At 42.0% G+C, this 22348-nt stretch overlaps 4 protein-coding genes across 6 annotated transcripts; 1 reads left to right on the forward strand and 3 right to left on the reverse strand.

The window, feature by feature from the left end:
- Positions 1–863: 863 nt before the first annotated feature.
- LOC135587481 (ethylene receptor 2-like) lies at positions 864–5967 on the forward strand. 2 transcript variants are annotated; one of them, XM_065078963.1, is made up of 3 exons: positions 864–1488; positions 2151–4011; positions 5219–5967. In XM_065078963.1, exons 2-3 carry the CDS (start codon positions 2269–2271, stop codon positions 5747–5749), a joined length of 2274 nt encoding a protein of 757 aa, XP_064935035.1. In that variant the 5' UTR covers positions 864–1488; positions 2151–2268; the 3' UTR covers positions 5750–5967. The 2 variants fall into 2 exon arrangements, with proteins under 2 accessions (XP_064935035.1, XP_064935033.1); XM_065078961.1 differs by having other exon boundaries at positions 865–1583.
- A 3635-nt stretch (positions 5968–9602) lies between these two features.
- On the reverse strand, positions 9603–11830 carry LOC135587482 (uncharacterized). Its single transcript, XM_065078964.1, has 2 exons — positions 11471–11830; positions 9603–11376 (listed from the first exon to the last, which is right to left on the reverse strand). The coding sequence occupies exon 2, from the start codon at positions 11290–11292 to the stop codon at positions 9655–9657; it is 1638 nt and encodes a 545-aa protein (XP_064935036.1). The 5' UTR covers positions 11293–11376; positions 11471–11830; the 3' UTR covers positions 9603–9654.
- A 1760-nt stretch (positions 11831–13590) lies between these two features.
- Positions 13591–14670, reverse strand: LOC103994519 (LOB domain-containing protein 14-like). Its single transcript, XM_009414881.3, has 2 exons — positions 14342–14670; positions 13591–14272 (listed from the first exon to the last, which is right to left on the reverse strand). Exons 1-2 carry the CDS (start codon positions 14618–14620, stop codon positions 13847–13849), a joined length of 705 nt encoding a protein of 234 aa, XP_009413156.2. The 5' UTR covers positions 14621–14670; the 3' UTR covers positions 13591–13846.
- Positions 14671–17731: 3061 nt separating this feature from the next.
- LOC135587483 (uncharacterized) lies at positions 17732–21346 on the reverse strand. Of its 2 annotated transcripts, XM_065078966.1 has the most exons (5): positions 21211–21346; positions 18855–18969; positions 18689–18778; positions 18269–18367; positions 17732–18173 (listed from the first exon to the last, which is right to left on the reverse strand). In XM_065078966.1, the coding sequence occupies exons 1-5, from the start codon at positions 21276–21278 to the stop codon at positions 18069–18071; spliced, it is 477 nt and encodes a 158-aa protein (XP_064935038.1). In that variant the 5' UTR covers positions 21279–21346; the 3' UTR covers positions 17732–18068. The 2 variants fall into 2 exon arrangements, with proteins under 2 accessions (XP_064935038.1, XP_064935037.1); XM_065078965.1 differs by having other exon boundaries at positions 17732–18367.
- Positions 21347–22348: the final 1002 nt, after the last annotated feature.

Below are 22348 nucleotides of genomic sequence, written 5' to 3' on the forward strand. Positions count from 1 at the left end.
GAGTAGCAACTTTTGCTGCAGCCATGCATCCACTTTCATCAGCTTGCAGCTAATGGATATTGTGTCCTTAACCTACATGTAGAAGCCACATGGAGCTACTTGCACTTGCACACAGACTCCCTTTAAATTCCTATACATATATATATATACCTTCGCTCAAAGGTTCAGATAGGTTGGACTTGTGTCCTCGCTTTCAAAAAGGTCCCTCGGTACCCCACCCCGAAGCACTCTGACCGTACACCACGAGGACCACTCGCAGCTCAACCGCAGCACCTACTCCATCTGAGCAGGGGGAATGCACCACCGCTGAAGGAACTGGATTAATGGCGACATGGCTTGGGACTGTACCAGTCAGGGAGAGGAAGGAGGAATTTTCAATGTGAATAACCTATGAAAATATGGGCAATATCATACGATCATAAATCTCCTTAGCAGGGGAAAGAAGATATTATTTCACTCTTAAGACAGTCTTATAGAAATGCTACGACGATGCACGACAGTTGGTGGGGATGGGGCGCATACGAAATCCTGTGGCAGCGCAGAGACAAATCCTTCGTCATCCTTTGTGTTTGGCTTCATCCTGGTGATGATTACGATGACGAGGAGGACGAGGAGGACGAGGACGAGGCCGAGGACGAAGAGGCTTCATTTTCCGAAAAATAGAAACAATAAAAAGAAAAAGGAGAAAAGAATTAAATGAGGGCGGCCTCCGTGGACAAATATCCGGGTGATGGGGACGGGTGGGCCCGGGGGGGAAGGGGTGGGGCGTCCAGGTTCGCCTCACGTCGATATAAAACAACCACGATTCGCGTGGGTAGTCGAGGTTTGGGATTTAACCAACACCCCAGGCGGCCGGACACCCACGTCCATCCGCGGGCCCCACGGCGGCATCCCTGCCTGGTTCCCCTCCCCCTTCCGCCTTGGTTTTGAGCAACCCGTTCGCTTATCTCCATCCCCATCGTACTGTTATCCTCACCCCTCCCCTTCCCCATACGAAGGGCTTCCTGGGAAACCCACCCAATAGAATACGCTTCGAAAATTTGCACATGATCAAAATGAACGGTGGAGTTGTGTCTTGATGAATGATGCAACTCTCGAGGAGACCCGAGTGTGAGGGGTGGTAAAGATAAAAGAGTGGGTGATAATAGAAAAAGGACGCTTCTCGCTTACTTGGACCTCGTTCTTCCCCCTTCCTGTTTGCTCCTTCCCCCTGTTTCTCTTCCTTCTTCCTTCCTTCCTCTCCTTGCGCTGCTGCTCCGTTTCCAGCGCCTCGAGCCATCGGAATGCGGGCGGAAAAAAGCGGAGAAGCCATGGAGGAGGATCGGAGGACTGGCTGACGATTTTTCCTCCTTGGAGGGGGCTGCGGCTCCCGGTCGTGACGATGGTCTGAATCGGTCGTTGCAGTCCTCCTTGCACGGGGCGACGGATTGGAGATGGTGGTCTCGTGGGTGATGGTCCTCGCTCTCGCTTGCTGCTGGCTGCGTTCGGGTGGGGCGTCGCCTTTCCTTTTGGCTTGGAATTGATGGTTCTTGTGGATTTTTTTTCTGGCACGCAGGGAATTTGGGAAAATAGATGTGCGAGAGGTGAGATTTATTTCTTTCGGTGGTGGATCCATAATAAAAAGGTCCTTTTGGTTTTGTTTTCTGCAACTTTAGGATCCATTGATTTCATTTTCTTTTGTTTTGGTGTAATTTTATCGGTTAGGGTTGCGTTTCGAAATCTTATCTCGAGTTTTTTGGGATTGTTTTGGTTACTTTAATGGATTTTTTTTTAGATTCGTGTGAAAAGATTGGGAAATGATTTTGTAGGTTTTCTCTTCGTTAAAATTTTCATCTTTCTGAATAGCGCATGTTATCGGGAGGAGCTTCTTGATGCTCGGTTCTGAGATTCAAGATTCGGTCTTTCTTTTTTTTCTCTTTTTTTTGTTCGTATTAGGATAAGATTAATGACGTAAAGTTTCCATTTGGATCATAAATTTATCGTGGGATCTTATTGTTGCCTTCTGAATTGGGTCACGGATACTAAATCAACATACTTTTGGGAGTTCGAAGGGTCCTAGTAATTTCTTGAATGAAGTATGCTTTGATGCTAGTTTTCTCTTTCCCGATTACTTTTCAGTTCATAACAAATTTGTTTTCATTTGATTCTAGGCATCCGGATCAACTGCTGGAAGCTTTAGCTTTTAGGGACTTAGCAGTGTGATCTTATGAGCAAACTACAAGCTTGGGGTTTCTAGTCAAATGAAATGAACCTGGTGTCCTAGCTCAAATGTTAAGAGCATTGGTCCATGGGCTTCTAATCTCTTCCATTCTATTGTCTGCATCTGCAACTGGGATCGGTTACTCACGATGCAACTGCGATGGGGACAGCTTTTGGAATGTTGAGAACATTTTCCGGTGCCAGAAGGCGAGCGATTTCTTGATTGCTGCTGCCTACTTCTCCATCCCCCTCGAGCTCTTGTACTTTGCCACATGCTCCGACCTCTTCCCCTTCAAATGGATCGTCTTCCAGTTCGGCGCCTTTATAGTCCTGTGTGGACTGACACACTTGCTAAATGTGTTCACTTACGAGCAACATTCGTTTCTCCTGATGCTGAGCTTGACCGTTTCCAAATTCTTCACTGCCCTCGTGTCTTTTGCCACAGCAATAACCCTCTTGACGTTGATCCCTCAGCTCTTGCGAGTGAAGGTGAGGGAGAATTTCTTGAGACTAAAAGCTCGGGAACTGAACAGGGAGGTCGGCATGATGAAGATGCAGGAAGAGGCCAGTTGGCATGTAAGAATGCTGACTCAAGAAATCCGCAAGTCACTTGACAGGCATACTATCTTATACACCACTATGGTCGAACTGTCAAAAACATTGGGCCTGCAAAACTGTGTAGTGTGGATGCCTGATGAGAATAAGAAGGAGATGCAACTAACTCATCAGCTAAGGCAGAGGAGCTCCTCGGATTTGTACAGCTGTTCTATTTCTATTGATGACCCTGATATATTAGAAATCAAAGAAACCAAGGGTGTGAAGATACTTGGTACTGGCTCCATGCTCGGGTCTGCAAGTAGCGGAGGTATGCTTGAGTCAGGAGCTGTGGCCGCAACACGGATGCCGATGCTAAAGGTTTCCAATTTCAAAGGTGGAACACCAGAAGATGTGCAAGCAAGCTATGCGGTACTGGTTCTAGTCCTCCCTAGGGATGCTTCAAGGGTTTGGAGCCATCAGGAACTAGAGATTGTGGAGGTTGTTGCAGATCAGGTCGCTGTTGCCCTCTCCCATGCTGCAGTTTTAGAGGAATCACAATTGATGAGGGAGAAGTTGGTGCGACAGAATCGAGATCTGCTTCAGGCGAGACAGAACACTGTGAGGGCAAGTGAAGCAAGGAACAAGTTCCAAGTTGCCATGAGTCAGGGAATGAGAAGACCCATTCATTCCATCTTGGGTTTGTTGTCGATGATGCAACAAGACAAATTAAGTCCCGAACAAAGGCTCATCATAGATACTATCACAAAAAGTAGCAGTGTGGTTTCGACATTGGTCAATGATGTGATGGAAATTTCTACTGTAAACAGTGAGCGAGTGTCCTTGGTAATGAGACCTTTTCACTTGCATTCTATGATCAAGGAAGCCATTACTGCTGCAAGATGTCTTTGCGATTTTAGACGATTTGGTTTCAGTTTCCAGGTAGAAAATGAAGTGCCTGATCAGGTTGTTGGTGATGAGAAGCGAATTTTTCATGTGATACTGCATATGGTTGGTACTGTTTTAAATGGGTGTGATGAAGGTTCTCTGATGTTCCGGGTTATGGGCTATCAAGGGGTCAGTGACAAAGAAGATCAGGCATGGGTCCCATGGAAATCAAACTTTTCTGATGGGTATGCTTGTGTGAAGTTTGAGGTCAGGTTAAAAGGATCAGAAACCGATAAATTGAGTTCATCGACAGTTCAGTCTTCTCGGGTACCAGATTCTCAAGGTTTGGAGATGGGCCTTACCTTTCGAATGTTCAAGAGGCTTGTGCAGGTACTATTTATCATCTCCCATTTCCCTTAAAATTCTACTCAATGACCTTAAAAGCATTTTGCATATTACACGGTTGATGTTACTGTTAACTCATGGGCAACTTACAACTTACTGCATTCCTTTCTGATCTGTCCATTTTTGTCTTGTTTTGGCTTCTGCTCTTCTTCATGAGATTTTGGAAGTTGAAAGTACCTTAAAGAAAATAAATTGGCAGTAGAAACCTCTTTTCAGTGAGACATTGCAAGTTGAAATTTTCACTAGGAAAATTACTGGGTTTTCTTTCTCTTCCTAGATTGATCACATGAAAGAACTATATGTGCAGTTTGGTCACTTTAATCTTTTGAATACTCTTTAAAAGGTTCTTAAACTTGCTAAAGTGCAGTGGATCTTTCAGTTCCTTTATGTCTAATGATTCAGTGCATTGGATCTCTTGGTGCATTGGAACTCTATATTTTTAAGCTCTATAGATGCCGATCGTGGGTCTTAAAACATCGTATTCTGTAGCATCTTTCATAACCTGCAAGAATCATGTTTTACCTTGATAGGTGGCAGCATTTAGATATGAAATTGCTAAAAGAAATATGTAAAATACAGTGCCACAAACTCTTAGCCTCGTTCCTCGTATCATATTGCTTACATGACATCGACCTCCATAACCCACCTATGTATCCTGGTTGGTTATTAATCATGTTATAGCAATATGCAGAAGTTAGCAGTGCATGAAGCCATAAATTTTTATTGACAGAGAAATAGATGGGGATACACTTGATGGCATGCTTGGGATGAAATCATTTTTGCAGAACAAAGTAGTGAATACAGGGATCTTTATGACTGATAACCTAGCGCATCAAAATTGGAAAACCTTGTCCGAAACTCAGTCTGCCATCTTATTCTTCTGTATGGATGGTGGTTTTTAACCCACAATTACAACCAATTCCATGCATTCAGCAACTGTTTAACTATTGGATTCTGGCATACTAATATATGCTAAGACCTGGCATGTTAATCTATCATGTCATATTTGACAATGATTAGTTCCCAAGTTTCTGATGTTTTGACCTTTGATAAACCTTACAAGCCTAAACCCAATGCCCTAAGTAATTGCTTGTTGCATTTGTTTCGACCCTGACAGGATGGTTGACAAAAGGACATCAGATAGGCAGCTAATTTCAGAGTGGCTCATGAAACACTTTCTTTGTATGTGCAGATGATGCAGGGAAATATCTGGGAAGCTAAAACCCTGCAAGGCCAGTCAGAAAGTATAACACTTGCTCTTCAATTCCAATTACAACGGTTGATGGCAATGCCTGAGGCCAGAGGATCTTTTGAGCTGCATTCTACATCTGCCACCCCCAACTTCAAAGGCCTCAGAGTTCTGCTAGCTGAGAGTGATGGCATCAATAGGGCCGTTACTCGCAAGCTCCTCGAGAAACTGGGTTGCCATGTCTCATCTGTTGCCTCTGGAATTCAGTGCCTGAACTCATATGGTGCCCCAGTTACACCATTCCAACTCATAATGTTGGACCTTCACATGCCCCAAACGGATGCGTTTGAGGTGGCGACGAGGATTAGGAAGTTTAGAAGCAGGTCTTGGCCTTTGATTGTAGGTTTAACAGCAAGTGCTGACGGCGATATATGGGAGAAGTGCTTGCAGTCCGGGATGAATGGTTTAATTAGAAAACCTGTAACATTACAGTCAATGGGAGATGAGCTTTATAGGGTCCTTCAGAACTCATAGAGCAGCTGTAATGCAACATGGGGCACTCATGAGGTCTCCTTCTGTCCAAATCTGATTTTTCTTTTTTTCTTTTTCTTTTCTTTTTTTTCCTTTTGTATTCCACAGAGTTTTGTAACACCGTGGATATAAGTATGCACACTCCAAGCATGTATACAGGATTCAGATGATGGCTTTGATTTAGCCTTAGAATTGAACACAAGCTTTGCCCTTCAACCCAATTTTAGCACTTCAGAGTTATCAGGTGCTTGCTATGGTTACTTGGATCAATCAAACTGCCCAAGAGGTATTGCCCACCCCCATCGATGGCCATCTTGATGTGTTTATGTTGTGATCTACTGGGCTTATTTGCTGTTAAAGCAGATTCGATGAAGGTGTGGAGGATTTGGTTATCACTAAATATCCATCGTTGAATTCTCGCTATAAAGATGCTGTCATTTAATTCTGAAATTTTTAGTGAATGCACTACAAAATCTGGGATTTGTATTTCATCTATTCTTGTTTTAAAAACACGCAACCTCCAAAGATGATAGTTTGCTATTATATATATATATATATATATATATATATATATATATATATATATATATATATATATATATATATATATATATATATATATATATATATATATATATATAGCACACGCCTGTGGGTGATTTTTATGAAAAAAATTTCTTTTTTAAAGATTTTTCTCGAAAGGTGTTCATAATTTTTAATTTGATATATTTTTTCTCTAATATTCTAAATACCTTTTGTTGTCGTCATTTTCTCCTTTGGGCAAATATTGTCTATCGTTGTCTCTATTTTATTTTGTCGCCTTCACCTTACGTGTAAAGCCTTATTGCTTTCGCCCCTCTGTTTCGACCTCATTGCCTCCTTCACATTCGTAGGATCTCAACAGACTTTTGTATCATCGTTTCGAAGTAGACTTGGACAAAGATTAGTGAAATGATAGTGTCACTATAAAGGCTGTCAACAGTACCGAGGAACGTCTTAAGCCACTCATTTTCAGGGGTTTCTTTCTTCGTGACAATGAAAATATGAATAAGGAAAACTTAGGGTTCATGAGATGGGGATAAGGATAACCTAGGCTTCAAGAGATGAGGATGACAAAGGAACTGTGATGGTGCAATGGGACGAAGGCAATGATCGATTATATGCTACTTACGAGAGGAGGTGATAGTAAGGAGAGACATTTAAGGTATTCGAGAAAAAAAGAAGCATCAAAATGATAAAATTAAAAACTAAAATAAAAACTCGCATGTAGTAAATTTGCAAGAACAGGGTTAGCGAGATGCTGATGATTCAACCTCGACAAAGGCTAAGGTGTGCAGATGGGATTCTTCAAAGTAACATCATAAATGAGAGACACCAATTCATAGTAACACATTGGTCGTGACCAGAAATGGCCCTGCAGCCTGCAGTAGATACTCAACAGAATGATTGATTATGATTTTGTTTTATCTACTGATGTTGTTCTTTTCCAGATGGAGAGAGCTCATGAAACGAGCAAGAAAAAAGTTGGAGCACAGCGGAGCCATAATCAAAAGTTGGCTGCAAAAGCAGAGCACGCTTCTCCCAGCAAAGAGAGGCCCCAATGCCCAACAAACAGACAATGGCTGATGCCTTACGAAAGCACAACCTTTGATGGCCGAAAGCTTTTGCCCACTCGGTGTAATCAACTTGATGTCTTGATTATAGCTCGACAATGTCGCGTGTTTCCGCTGGAAGCTTTTGGCATGCAGAGAGCAGTGGCCAGAGAGAAGCTTGCTCTCTATGGCCATGGAAAGCGACAGTTGGCCTCATCATGAATCCTCCCTCCGGACGAAACCTCATTATTTGTGCAATGCTACTTCTTCGCAGGAGATTGACCCACCATTAGATCAAAAGCATTGCCGGGAGAAATCAAGGTCCGGGAGAGGGGGATTCCTCGAACAGGTTTCACCAGGAGATGGGAGATCTTTAATGCACCATTGAATCAACAGCAAAAGCTATCACACGAGAATGCTCGTCTCCCTCCTTCCCACCGACGCCTGTCACTCTTATATCCAGCTTTTAATAATTTCACTTGTGAAGGCTTCAGCTGCAAGGGTCCACATCGAGGGAGAGTCGGCTGGAGAGCCATGAATGCTCCATGAAATGTTTTCAAGTGGAGAAGACTCGCGTTAATGGCGAGTAGCTTTAAATGTGGTGGGCAAATCCTTGTTCTTCTGCCAACCAACCTACAAGCAAGTAAAGTTCAACTTGTTTCTTGCACCTTCTTTGCCCAGCCCATAATCTCATTGCTTACAAGATGAACACCTGACACATAAACACAAGATACTGGATTTGTATGTGGGCATACATTAATGTTAGCACTACTCAAACATACCTTGTCAGATAACTATTTAATGGGGCTGCTTCTCTGACAACTTCAACAGGACACATACCAAGACTGCTCTTGAATGGAAACTTGGATGTTCAGATTTCAGAAATCAAACTCCAGTAGAGAGGTCAAGTGATAGACACATGAAGCAAACAGATGTTTTGGTGCTTGATCATTTGCCAAGATATTATGGAGAAATAGAAGAAAACATGTCATATTTCCACAAACAGGTTCTGCATATTTGTTGATCACAGGTCTATAATACAAGGGGGAAAAAAAATGTAAACGAGACAAATAAGAAGTCCATGAATCAATTTGTTAGATGAAGAAAAGGGTTTATACAATGCGTGCAAATAGGATAGAAAAGATAAAAAAATGAACCATAAAATTGATCTATTCGATGCTCCCTATTCAGCTGTCAGCTCACTAACTATCAACACAAAAATAACAAGATGTGGGAAGAGTACCTTTGATATATCGGAAACTTGATGCTGATTTTTTGCATTTGTAACATATTATTGGCAGCAGTAAGATCATACTCAATGTGGAAAAAATGTGCCTTCAAAAATTTTAAAGAAACAATAATTTTTCCAAAGAGCAAAATCCAAAATGAAAAAAAAAAAACATAAAATGCCTTTAATATAGGCAAGAAAGATGCCTATAATCGAGTAACTTGAAACCCGTCCACTGCCTAGTTCATAGTTTGTAAGAATAAATCTCAGTTTGTGTATAATATAGTGAGATCAAAGGAATCAAGTCTAAAGCTCCTGCTACAACAATGAGAATCTTTAGAAAAACCTTGACCATGAAATAACAATTTAATGTATTGAATTCTTATGAAGGGAAACCTCAATCTGGAATCATAATTAACCATGAAAGGTGCTAGCTAACGAATTATCAAATTTGTGATTTGTATAAAGACGAATGATTAAAGAATCCTAGAAATGATAAAGCTGTAAAGCAGAAAGCCTATGTAAACTTACTGTAGACTCACTCGAGTACTCAAAGAAGATAATAGAGAAAGATATGTAAAGATGTGGGAGAGTTGAGTGTGCATAAAAACTCACTTGGCATGGAATAATAGCATGTCGGATGGTCTCCTTCTGTAGGGTCAGAAGAAAGATACTCGCTGAGGAGTCGGTATGCCTAGAAATGAGAAATTTAATAATGTCAAATAGGGTGGGTCGCAAGCATGAGTTTTTCCATCAAAACTATAAAATTTAGTTCTCTGAGTTACCAGAAATTCTTTCCCAAAGCGATGTATCGATCAATTTAAATATAGCAAATGAAGAGAATAAATGCAATGCAGAACGCAAGGGCATACGGTGTGCAGGCATGAAGAATCACATTGAATCAAAAGTGTGAAACTTCGACAGGTAAGTATCATCGAATGCCGAACAGAAGGGTCTACGTGCATTAGAAGTAAGAATCTATACCTTGGACAATAGAACATCAGCAACTCTGCCTCATCTACTGGAAGCACAAATAGGAAAAAAGAACACCAAATCTTTATTTAAATTTGAATAAATTACAAGCGAAGCTAAGATATGTATTGCATATGCCAATCCATACAATCATCAAAGTCCAAACTACTAGTACAATCCAACAAAGCATTTCGCTGCTGTTCATACCGGCAAATGTAATTCAACCCTACCAGAAGCTCACAAATAGCTACCTCTGTCTTCTCCCTGTCAGCAAAATATAAAGTTTGAAGCAGCAGAAGATTTGCCCTCGATATAATTTGCTGTTGCTCGAAGTTCCGTTCGGTCTGCCAACGGATCATCTCATAAGCCATTGGTGAAAGCCAGCTCAAAATCTTATCAAGCGCTTCCTTCCAATCATGTGCAAGTGGAGCATCATAAATAGCTAGATTCTTCACATATGACTTGAGACTCTTTCTGAGACCTGCCCTTAAGCTTGAGGGCAACATCTGGTATAGGTCATCTCTTGCATCCTCCCCGACCAGATGCGGATGCTTCAGCAACTTCTCTATGATGATTATGATATTTGCATAATGCAATGCAAGAGCTGAACCACCCACCGTGGAGGGTGAGGCGAGCATCGTAAGCTTACTAATTGGTCCAAGTTTTGATCTCTTGCCACTCATGTTCTGTGTTACTTGACCACTAAACGGAACTAAAGGACCAGATGCAGGACGACTGATGCGGCTCTCATTCTCGAATTTGTCATTGCCCTCTTTTAATAAAGCAGAGCTGCCTAAGCTGAGGCACTCCATGAAAAGCCTACCGGGACTTGCCCCACAATGGAATCGGAGGCCCTCCGCCCTCCGGAAATTCACATCAGTAAAAGCATTAGAAGCTACCTTAGGAATCTGATCGGACTTGCCATCTATAGAACCTGATCTTAGGGACCCTGAATGAATTGGGTGATGAACTGAATTAATGATTTGCTCCGAAAGCTGACAACGTTGATCAGCAACTAGACTATCCAAGCTGCTAATTGTCTCCCCAAACACCAGGCATATCCGGGAATGAATGGTGCAGACAGCTCGGGCAAGGAGGAGGACGACCTTGTCGTAAACCTGGTTCCAAAGGGAAGATTCGCGTAGGTGCTTGATGTCTTGGCGGTGCCACTCGATCTTCTGGTCAAAGGCCCGTCGGCTCTCATCGTGGACTGGGTTTTGGTGGAGCTTCTTGGCAGCATGCTCTAGCTCCGTGAGGACCTCCAACTCGGCATAGAGCGCTGCGGTGGCGGAGACAAAGCGCTCCATCTTCCGGATAGTGCCATCCATGTCCTTGGAGAGGAAGCCGAGTCGGGAAGGGTCGATTCGGCCGGCAAGGAGGTCGGAGTAGACGTGCTCGAAGCCGACGAGGGCCGGGTGGGAGCACCGGCGGCCCATGCGAGAGGCGACGGCAGCAACGCCGTTGAGGTCGTCCAGCATCTCGGCGAGGGCGAGGGACAGAAGCAAGGGTTCGTCGGTGGAGACGAGGTGGCGGACGCCGTGGGAGGCGAGGGTCTGGGAACGGAACTTGGCCATTTCAGATTCGGAAAGGGAGCGGTATAGGCTGATAGCGCGCGACATGGCGCTGGCGACCTCGAAGGAGAGTATCCCAACGGTGGCGGCGGAAGGCGACGGATTTGAGCCGTCATTCTTCTTCTTTCTCTTGGCGGCGGCGACGGAAGTCCGCATCTTGTTAATCCAGGGCTCCGCCACCATGTCTAGGGTTTCAGACGAGCCGTGGACAGATCTAGCAAAGTCCCTGGCTCTTTCTGCGCCTCCTATCGCATTCAAACTAGGCTTCTGCAAGGAGAAAGAAACAAGAAATGAAATCAGTAGTCAGAATCAAGTAAGAATCCAAGACCTACCGGGACACAAAGAAAGCACCGATCTTTACCGGATAGGAAGTTCGCCAGCATGCAATTTCAGCAGGAACAAATGGAATCTTTCCATTCTCCTCCTCGATTCCAAAGATCTCATCTTTCCTGCTTCCACCCGAACTCCATTAATCTCAGTCAGCCAGCCACTCGGAGAACACAGTTCAAACCTGCACTCAACAGAACCTAGCGAGGGCTGCAGAAGGGATGGGTGGGGGCAGAAGAACGGACGAGACGAGGAAAGGAGTCGCTTTCCGGAGTTCGAATTGGCAGAGAGCATTCGGAAGGACTTCTTCTTCCTCCTTTCAGAGAGAGAAAGGGCAGTAATTAAATGAGGGAAGGACGGGGAGAGCGTTTAAACGAGGAGGAAGGAAGAGAGCAGCGACGGCAGTTTATGGTGCCATTTCATTTATCGGACCGCATCGCAAGAAGTCGACCTGTCAGGTGGAAAATTATAATGTACCTTCAGTCATCGACGCTGCACCCGATCGCGTACTCCTCAGTTGATTGGTGCAAGACGTGGGCCCCGTAGTCGGGTCAGGTCGCAGGTAGCGTCAGTTTTTCTTTGGACTTGTGCCGGGCAAGCCGCTGAATCACCCCGAGAACTTGCAAGGGTTGACGTGCTCTCTCGAAGGTGCTCATGTTTTGGCCTCATCAGACTCGGGCAGCGGCTGAGTCACCAATGAATCAATTCTCTAATTGGTATCATATCGTAAGCCTTGTAAGTCCGGACCTCACATAATGTTTTAGTAATTGTATAGTGTTAGATCTCCTCATCAAGATGTAAGCAAAATCTATAGCACAGTGCATTAGATGTAGTTCACTCAGGTTATACGCATGGAATGACGTCTCCTCTGTGAGTATCTACTTGGCCTTCTCTAGTCCAAAACGATGTATGTGATCCATAACCTTTTCTTCTGATGGTGATGATGGGAATGAAGCATCACATACGATATTGGTCCCCAACGCTGACCGAACCCCACAAATATAAGTAGAGCCAAGCATGAATAGATCACGTCAAAAGGTTTATAATGGTACAGGTTGGCTTTCATACCATCTCATAATTAAGCTCCTTTCTCTTTGGAGTTTTCCCCCAGTGGAGAACATCATCAGACTGGGGCCTCACCCTTTTGTGTTCTTCCAGCCTTTTGCATGTCTCTCGTTGTCACCATGTTCCCTTCCTTCTTCCTCTTCTCTAAAGTTACAGAGATGGGTGGGTGGTGTTTCTGTAGTTGCCGTAATCGAGCCGAAGTGGTGTACTTCTCGTCGGTTCTGTTAGTGGGATTTGGTGTGTTTTTAACTTTTAAAGCTATTGGAAGTCAAAAGGTGGGATGAAAGCGTCAGTTGATGTCGGCATTTCAGTCTCTTCTGCTTTTGCTGTGCTGCTAAACTTCGTGTTACGACATCAACAATCCATTCTCGGTTCAATCTGATATCATATGAATCACTTGACAGCTACACTACGGTAACAATTAAGACTCGCTAGAGTTGGTCCTCCGTTGATTCTATCAAGAACAGGAGAAGTAGGCCTCAGTTTATAGGCGCACGACATGGTCCAGCCCAGTGTCAGTCTTCGGTGTGTGGGCTTAGGATCTCTGCTACAGAGGATGATTTGTTTTCTTGAAGTAACAAGTGATTGGGATGGACTCGAGGACTGGCATGGGCCGGAATTTGGTAGATTTGCCGGAATAGTGTTCTGATCATGTGTGCTGCAAGGCGGTGGTGGATTTAGAGAGTCAGGTGAAGAGTGGACTTAGGAGATGGTTTTGAGATGGAAGGAGGGGAATGATGAGAAGGGGGCTCTGACACAAGAGTAGGATCCGAGCATTCCCCACTTTCTTTGGTGTTTCACCACAGGTGGTGAGTTTGAAGGATATCAACTGCTGCTATGGACTCAAAAGGATACACTATTATATGAGCTTAATATTGTCAAATTGGTGTTGCAAAAATCAGATTATAGTTCTGGATAGATAATCCATGTTATTTTTGTCCATTAAGTGTCTGCAAATTCTCAAGTTCAACTATCTGAAGGTTTTTGTTTTTGTGCTGCTACAGTAGATTTGCTGCCCCAAATAGAACTCGAGTTCAGCTCATTTCAAAGGCGTTTAAGCATAACACTGAGCATTCAGTGTTTCACATATATCATCCAACTGCAGAGGTAGCACTCCACCTGATCATCCTAATCTCACAAAGAACAAGATTCCATATTAATCACTGTTCTACAGACAGGTACGAGAAAGAAGCCCTGAATCTATCCTTAGATTCTCCTATTAAGAACAATTGGGTACCTTGTTGCTAATTAAGTGTATATAATTGTATTGGAATCAAATCTCATGCATATCGAGCATCGGCAGTAAAGAACGATGGCATCGACAGTAAAGAATGGAACGGAGACGTCAATGAATCCCACGACCCCATGAACGCCCAGCACCAGCAGAGGCTGCTGGTTGCAGGTCTCCATTGCCATGGCATGCTGACCTCCAAAACTCGCCCTCCATGTCAAAACAGGACGTCAGAGAGAAAGCCTCGAAGGAGAAATCCTCATCGGCCATGTCGAAGTTGGTCGGAGGCGTGCTCTCCTCCAAGGACCAAACAGAGTTGGGGTAGCAATTCACATCCATCGAGAGAGTCGAAGCAAACTGAGGTGGCGTCTTCCTATCCCCAGCCTGATCAATGAAGCCCTGCAGATCTTGTCGATGGGGTGGCCCTGTGTTGCAGAGCATGTCTTCTAGTTGACCGATGGAACCGGCGGGAATGCCGTTCCCACGTCTTCGCGCGGCTTGTGCCTCGAGCGAGGCTACTTGTGCTTGCAGATTCACCACCTACAGAGCAAGGCAGATCAAGCATTAATGTCACCGAGGATGAAGTGACACACGAACGAGGTTGCTCACTTGCTGCTGGAGGGCGAAGATATGGGCGACGCAGCCGTAGATAGGGTTTTGGAGTCTCGCTTGTGCTTCGTAGGATATGGTGACGGCGGCCTCTGGGCGATCCGCCATGGGCAGGTGCATGAGCAGCTTGGCGACGTTGCTGGCACCGAAGACTTTGTGGATGGCCGCGAAGTGGGCTGCGCCGTGCTGGTGGTGGAAATACGGTGCGAAGACGCAGCCGTTGACGCACTTCCTCCTCAAGAACTTGCAAGCTCCGCAGGGAGAGCCAAGTCCTGCCATCTTCCACCCTCGGAAACGTTACGTGGTGCAGTTCACCGGTGAGCTATTCGAGACGCACCACCTGGGTCGCTTATAAACGCCGGGTTCCGACGTGGGTCGATAGCATTTCCTCGATACTTAATGCGTCCTTGTCTTGCCGATGACCGACAACCTCTCATTACTTTAATCTGCGTCGTGCATGTTCTATATACACATTTCACATTCCATTCAAGAAATCCCAAAGGACCCACCGGCTAACGCTAACACGAAGCTGATGGATTCCCAAGTCATTGTTGATCAACATGAGAGGAGAGAATTGGGTCAAGCAAGGCCAAGAAGAGACAAACGTTAAACCGGAGATGCGAAAGCGGTGCAGCTTCCAAAGGTAAAGCAAGCAATGAGGAGGAGGAAGATAGATTGTTTGATTGCTGAGATCACTTCCGGTCTCTTTAGCGTGCCGCTAAAAGGCATCATAGACTATCTGCATCCCGAGGCCTAAACTTATCGGTGTTCTTAATTACTTCTATTAGGGACGCTTATCATATTAACATATGGAAAGTTGATGCACCTGCACATGTATTAGATTTGATATGTATATATCAATGCACATAAGACTTGGTTATTTTCTCCATCATTGGGTGTAGCAAAAGGCCAAGGGAACATGACTGGTCTATGGTTGGTGAATAGGCAAAATCAGATATCAACACATGATCGTAATATATTAATTACAACCAATGGTTTTTCTTCTTCTTCTTCTTCTTCTTCTTTATGCCAGTAGTTTGGCACTTAGAAATATGGGGATGTCCAAAAAGATCTACTTGATAGACATGAAGAAAAATACTTTGCCAACGCTTGCAGACAAGGAAAATGATGTATGTATGTTCAGAACGAAGCATAAAATAAACTTCTCACAAAAGTTCAGAAACTTATTATGAAGCTTACGAGATACATACATAAGTGTTACTGTGAAGTGATATTTACAGGTCGTATACTATGACAAAGCCACAGCTGTTTCCTCTGAGAAGGCGTGAAAGAACTGGACTTTGACGAAATCACACAAAGGCATGAAAACTAGTTTCGTGTGGACCTAAGCATGCCGCCCATCTATGATGTAGCCTTCTATTTGTGTTATCCTGGTCATTAGGACATGAAGAACATTGTATTGATGCTCCTACTCAACGCATCAGGCATTACCAAAACAGTGGCAGCTTGAACTTTGTGCATTTGGGTTGGGGTTAAAGTATTCTGTGTAGATCATCTTATCTTAACCTAATTTTTACCTTAATTTTTGTTCCTGCAAGATGATGATACAGTTTCAAGTCAAGAAGAAGAAACCACTTTGTCAATATTTCTTTCACGTGATGATCAAAGCTCAAACTGACAAGTGCAAGGAATGAACGTCTGAATCTGATGATTTGGTGCTTACATGATTCCACGAGAGAGCTGTATGCTAGCTGTGCAAATCTAGATGGCAAAAGACCTGCGTGGCTTGACTAAGAGCTGGAGAGCGTCGGTGACTGTGGTGTGTAGATGATGATCTACACAGCCACCGGCTAACTTGGACTTCCTTGTTTTCATGTTCTTGTTTCTCTCAAGTGAAACACTTACAACATATGATAGGCTTAACTCTCCCACACACAATAATTCGAATGGGAGACACACCTACGAAGAAACCTTATCTTGAGGATTAATGGCTGCCTAAAATTTAGTAGCTGGTCAAACTTAGCAGCAGCTGTGGCTGGATCGAACCATGACCGGTCAAGCCGACACGGCGTTGCATGTGGGTCCAACACACGTGTGATTGGACTTAAAATAGCAGGGTATGGAGGCTTAGCCCTTGGATGCAGCAGTTAATATTGTTAACAGTTGTTTTCGTTTGTCCTCTTCCCCTTTAACGTCACCAGCCAAACCAGGGAGACAAAGAAGCGCACACGAGAGGAGCTGCCTGACGGTGGCGGGACACGACCGTATCGCCTTCGCTTTCGAGCCACATTGTAGGTTTCTTTATGCCATTGATCGAAATCAAACAAACTATGCTGTTTTCTAGTGTGATTTATACGTTTAATGCATTGCAGGCTTAAGCTTGAATTGGATGAGAGTGATGTCGTTTGATGTGGAGGCAGATTTTCCAGGTCTGGGACCCCGTCATTGTTAAGATGACGGGTTTAGGGAGCCCACAGTGTGATCCTGTGATGGTCATGGTGCTGTCAACAACTGTCAGGGAAGGTGGAGGCTTTCTGTGCTCAGGAAGAGTTGAACATTGACTTGGATCGAGGAAGAGTTGAACATTCAGGAGCTCTCATGAGTGGGGATTGGAAGTAGATGAGAGGAATTACCTTTCGTTGACAAAACAAGAACGAAGAGAGAATTTGAAGAAGGTAGAGAGAGCAAGAAATCGTGCATGGAAATTGGAAAAGGTTTACAAAACATGTTCCACAGGTAATAATACTGTAGATTGCAGACCCAAACACACACACACGCGCGCAACGAAACAACATTGCAACCACAAAAAGAAGAGAGAAATTGATTAAGGAAGAAAAGAACATCAAAAACAGCTGCGTTTAGCTCAGAGCTACAATAATCAGGATAAATCACTCTAAACTAATTGCTTACTAGCCCAACAAATCAACCACCATCTACCTTAAAACCAAATTACCATCACTTTCTTTCCGAGTTCAAGCTAAGTCGGCCAGCCATCGTGGAATAATCCAGTCGGACAACTTTAGTAACCAAATTATGCTGAAAAACATATCAGAAAAATCCAGTCGGACAACTTTAGTAACCAAATTATGCTAAAAAACATATCAGAAATTCAAACAGTATGGATAAGAAATTTACTGATTAAGGAAAAATCATCACATAGAATATCTTAACTTTAGTAACCCAATCGCGCATTGAAACTGCACTCAAACCAAATGCATTTGCATTCTGTGCATGAGATTACATACATCATCCAGCTGAATGTGGGTACACAGTTAGAATCATGATAAAATGTTACAGGAAGGTGAGGTTTATAAATTTCTTTCTCATATTAGAAGAGCATAAAATTCGCACCTGAAAGTTGAAATAACAGATTAGCTATTTATGGACATCCATGGACATTTTTTTACCAAGGCCAAGACATACAAGCTGTTGAGATAACCCGCCAGCCAATGCTTGCTGCATAACAACGATTCAAATTTGCAAAACATCCAGCCAGCTAAGTGACACGAAAAGTACATAAATGTATGAATTTGTAAATATCAACTAGCAGACAACTCCAGTCCAGACTTCTAAACCAAGAAAAATGACAAAAGTGATACACTAGAAACACAATCCTAATCCGCAATTCACATCTCGTGAGGGTTGTATGCTTCCTCAAAAAATCTGCTTCTTGACAATGAATGGTGAACATGCTGCAGAATCCTTGAGTGTGAATCGTTAACATTACCTGATTCACCAACTTGCACAGTATGCACTACCAAGCATCTCAGTTTAATTTGTTTTTTGACTTGGGAACCTTTTTAGGCTGCCATCTTGGGATTGAATTCTTCAGGCCGATAAAGAAGAGTAGTGCGCCAAAAAGTGCCAGATTCTGTTACAAGAACGGTTAATTTTTGTCTGGTTCAACAGATTTTTTTCCAGAATATTGGACTGACATAGCCAGAACACGTGATAAAAGGAGTGAACCTGAGTGAATTTGCTGAAAAGCTGCACAAATTCTAGCTTCTCTATATCATAATTGGAGAAGTCGTACACAACTGGTGTGATGAAAGCTAGGTACAGAAGCTGCACAAGCATGACTCTTCATTACAAATTAGATGTACTTTACTATTCCAATTATATTATGCAAGAGCTGGACTCCTTAATTATATATTAACATCTGGTAGATGCCATAGCTGGAGCATACCAAGGAGTTACTCCAGAGAGCTGACAACCTTCCTATATTCAAAATTTTAACTAAAAGGATCCAGATACCAATATTAGGCCTGTTGACTTTTTATGATCACAAATTTGTTAGCAATTTCGAACAAGTCTTGTACTCCTATATACATGCTCAAGAAGACATTAAGGATTGATAAATTATTTATATACATATGTATTATGTACCAGTAGATATGCTCCAAAAGAGCTGCTGAAGATGAACAAGAGGCCACCAAAACCTTTCAGAAATATGGTGCTTGCAATAACATGTTTCATCTGTAAAGTGATGAAGAAAATTAACTAATATAGAAGAGGGAAACAAAAGGACGTAGGGGGAAGAGTGGGTTCCTACTTCAACATGTGGCACCACAATGCCAAGATGTGAAGAGACATGTTTCATGAATAGGTTGTACTTTGGCCAGAGAGACTTTGCTGCTGGTCCACCATCAACTCCAAATTCACTAAACCTGACAAAACCAAATATATCAGCTAAAAGAATTTAAATTAATTGACACAAGTTTTAAACATGAGAGTGAAAACTATTCCCTAAAACTTTTGAAGTCTTTATTATAAGCATCACACGAAAACAAATATCTCAACAGAAAAAAGAGGCAGGTTTAAAATTTTAATTTAGTAATGACTACTGATGTTTGTCTGGTTGCAAACTTCATGAGATGTATGCAGAAACCAATGCTTAGTCCAGTAATTTACTTGCAAACTTAATATATTACAGGAGCTAAAAACACACAAAATGATGGAAACTCATCATATTTACCTCTAGAAAATATAGCAATCAAGAAAGCCAAGAAGCTTAACTCAGTACAACAAGTCAAATACAATGGAAGATGCTATCCCTAATTCTAAGTCAAAGGCACACTACAAACACTGTCCAATTTGGGATATATATATATATATATATATATAATGAAAAGGAAAAAAATATTTCAGCCATTTTTAATATTTTCTCAAGAAATGATATGCATAAATAAATATAAATTACACTGAGATTAGCTCTCTACTATAATATGTCAGACATAGCCAAATCTTTACCGTATGATTATCAAACCAACCATTTTCCATCAGGTGCATAGGCTTTCGGTGGTTTATTATATTTTCATCATTGTAATTGAAAAGCTACTATATTCTCGACATATCAATCTTTTAGGTTAAAGTTAATTTTCTTTCAAATGACAACTATAATGCCTGCATAATTTAATCAATATAGTCATTGTCTTTGTGTGTATGATAGTGATCTATGAAAGTGAACGCATAACTATTGACTCCAACCACATCAATGTAGCATTAGAGTTGACTAAAGAAAATGCTCCACCAGAAACTCTACCCATCAGACTAATCAAGCCATACCCACGATGGAATTCAAAGTTACACATTTATGGTTTAACCAGTGGTTAATCCATAATACAAAAAGAGACTCTTCAAAAGATTTGTTTTGCCAATTTAGAAAAAATGATTTTGCAATATACCATGAACCAATTTTTGCACAACTGAAACAGTAAAAGACATTGTCAACACTCAAATAACAGACCAAAGCATGTCAACCACTGACCGGCAGAGAGCATCAGAAAACAAAATGTCAAGTGAACCTATTACCATGAGTCAGAGGGCATCCCACGGTGCTCAGCGTATATCTACTTTCTGTTTCAATATCATAGTCCTATTAACTCAGTGCATACTAGCTGCACCATAGAGATTCTGGGTCACACCAAATAATCCTTTGTTCTACGGGACAATATCGAGGGCAAATTTCCAAACAAATAAAGTTATATTTCCTATGACTCATTCATAACCATCAAATGGGGAGGGAATTTGTAATTTAGCTTTCTTCCAATGACGACCGCTTTGGCTGTAGAATATTCACATGGACATAAGCAAAGCTGTTTCATACACATAAGGAAGTGATGGGACTTAGATACCAATGCTACAAATATCACGCATCCAATCCAACTCCTAAAAATTGACCAAGTCTTGACCATAAGCATTAATGAAGCTTTTAGCAGATTATGACTAAATGAGCTTCAACCCTTCAACAGAAGATGTCAATAGCGCAGGGAAAAGTCGAGGATCTAATTCCATGTTTAGCTGATAGGTAATACTACTAAAGTATCAATCGAATTAATTCGCTCTTTTTCTGCCGTAACTGCCAGAACTGAAGGTAATGATAGTTTCCCAGCACATTTCCTAACGACTATGATCATCAAAGTTCATCCCAAAAAGTTCTATTCAGCTGTTCCGTTCCTATTTCGCCATCGATAACGTTAACAGATAAAGGCAGTTTAGAATACCAAATGATCATTCACATGAGCAGAAAATTCAAGATCTAACTTCGCTTTAATCAAAGAATACCACTAAACACATCATTATTGGAAAAACCAATAGATCAACACAAGTTTAGCATAAAATGAAATTGTCTCTGGCAATCCAGCAGTCAAGAAGGCAACAAAAACATGGAAACCGCCCTTCAGCACCGGTCCGCGTCAATTTCAGGGCATCCAACCTTCGACAAGCAAGAGATCTTAAACCCTAGTCCACAGATCAAAACAGAACCCCCAAGTTTGGAGCCGAAAGGCAAGGAATTGCACGATTGAGACGAGCTCCAGTGACGAAAACAACAGATCTAAAGGCTGAGGAGAAGAGGTGAGAGTCCAGAAGAAAAACGGAGCGAAGAGAGGAGGGAAGAGCGGCATTACTCCTGGTAGGCCGCGAGGAGGAAGACGGAGGCGAAGAAGACTCTCCCAGCGAAGGACACGAATCCCATCTCCGAGCGACGGAGGCGTCAAATCAGAGACCGAGACACCTCCGACGAGGGCAGAATGGGAAACTTCCCTTAACCTGAGAAGAAATTTCCATATTGCCACTCATTATAATTTATCTAATTATTTATATCGAATTAAGTGATTTTTAATTGGATCAGAAATGAATTTGAATAGAATACACATATTTATATATAATAAATTCTCGAAAAATGCTCATACTTCTCAAAATTTTTCATAGAATGTTTTTACTTTAAAAAATTTTAAAATAATTATTCTAATCATGTGAAAAAATTATTTTATCTCTTCTTTTATTGAATCTATTATCGTCTCTATCATCTCAATTGTTGCTTTAGTCGTGTATGTGGTGTTGCCCGTTTTGCTTGCACCCTTAATTTGAGTATTGATTATCTCTCTTTGTCTACAATCTACAAGGATTGAGTCTCTATTTATTGTAGCCCTATGTAATGGTTGAGTATTCTCTCTTATGTAACCCTTGTGCAAGAGCTAATCGTCACTTTTAGAATTTGATAAGAGCGACACACATGCAAGCAACAGGTTATCAAGGTTTAACGATAACAAAGACGATGATTGATAACCTGAACTGAGTGGAGGGGACAATCAACAAAGGAATAGAATAGTTATTTAAAATAAAAAGATGTTATGTGAGAATTTTTTAAAATTAGAGTATTATCTCGAAAATTTTTAAAGTTAAAATTTTTTCATATATATATATATATATATATATTCAAATTGGTTTTTTTTGGCTCGAATTCAATTTCTGTGAAGTTGGCTAAATTTATGTTCTCATAAAGGGTGAAACCCGTAATTAGGACAGGCTGATCTTGGCCAATTCGTCATTTCAGGACCTTTGATTTTCTACTTGCAGGGTGCTTTAAGATTCGTTAATTATCAAATGATGTGGACGATCGAGACGATGATAAACGATCTTTTTCGTTCTTTTATTTTTAGATAAATAAATGCATAATATTTGTAGTGTAAGCTCGTTATCAGCTCCACATATATCGACCTTACAAGATACGTATCACTTAAAATCGAGATGACCAATCGGCTT

This window comes from Musa acuminata, chromosome BXJ1-8 (genome assembly GCF_036884655.1).
Source record: "Musa acuminata AAA Group cultivar baxijiao chromosome BXJ1-8, Cavendish_Baxijiao_AAA, whole genome shotgun sequence".
Classification (NCBI taxonomy): Eukaryota; Viridiplantae; Streptophyta; class Magnoliopsida; order Zingiberales; family Musaceae; genus Musa; species Musa acuminata.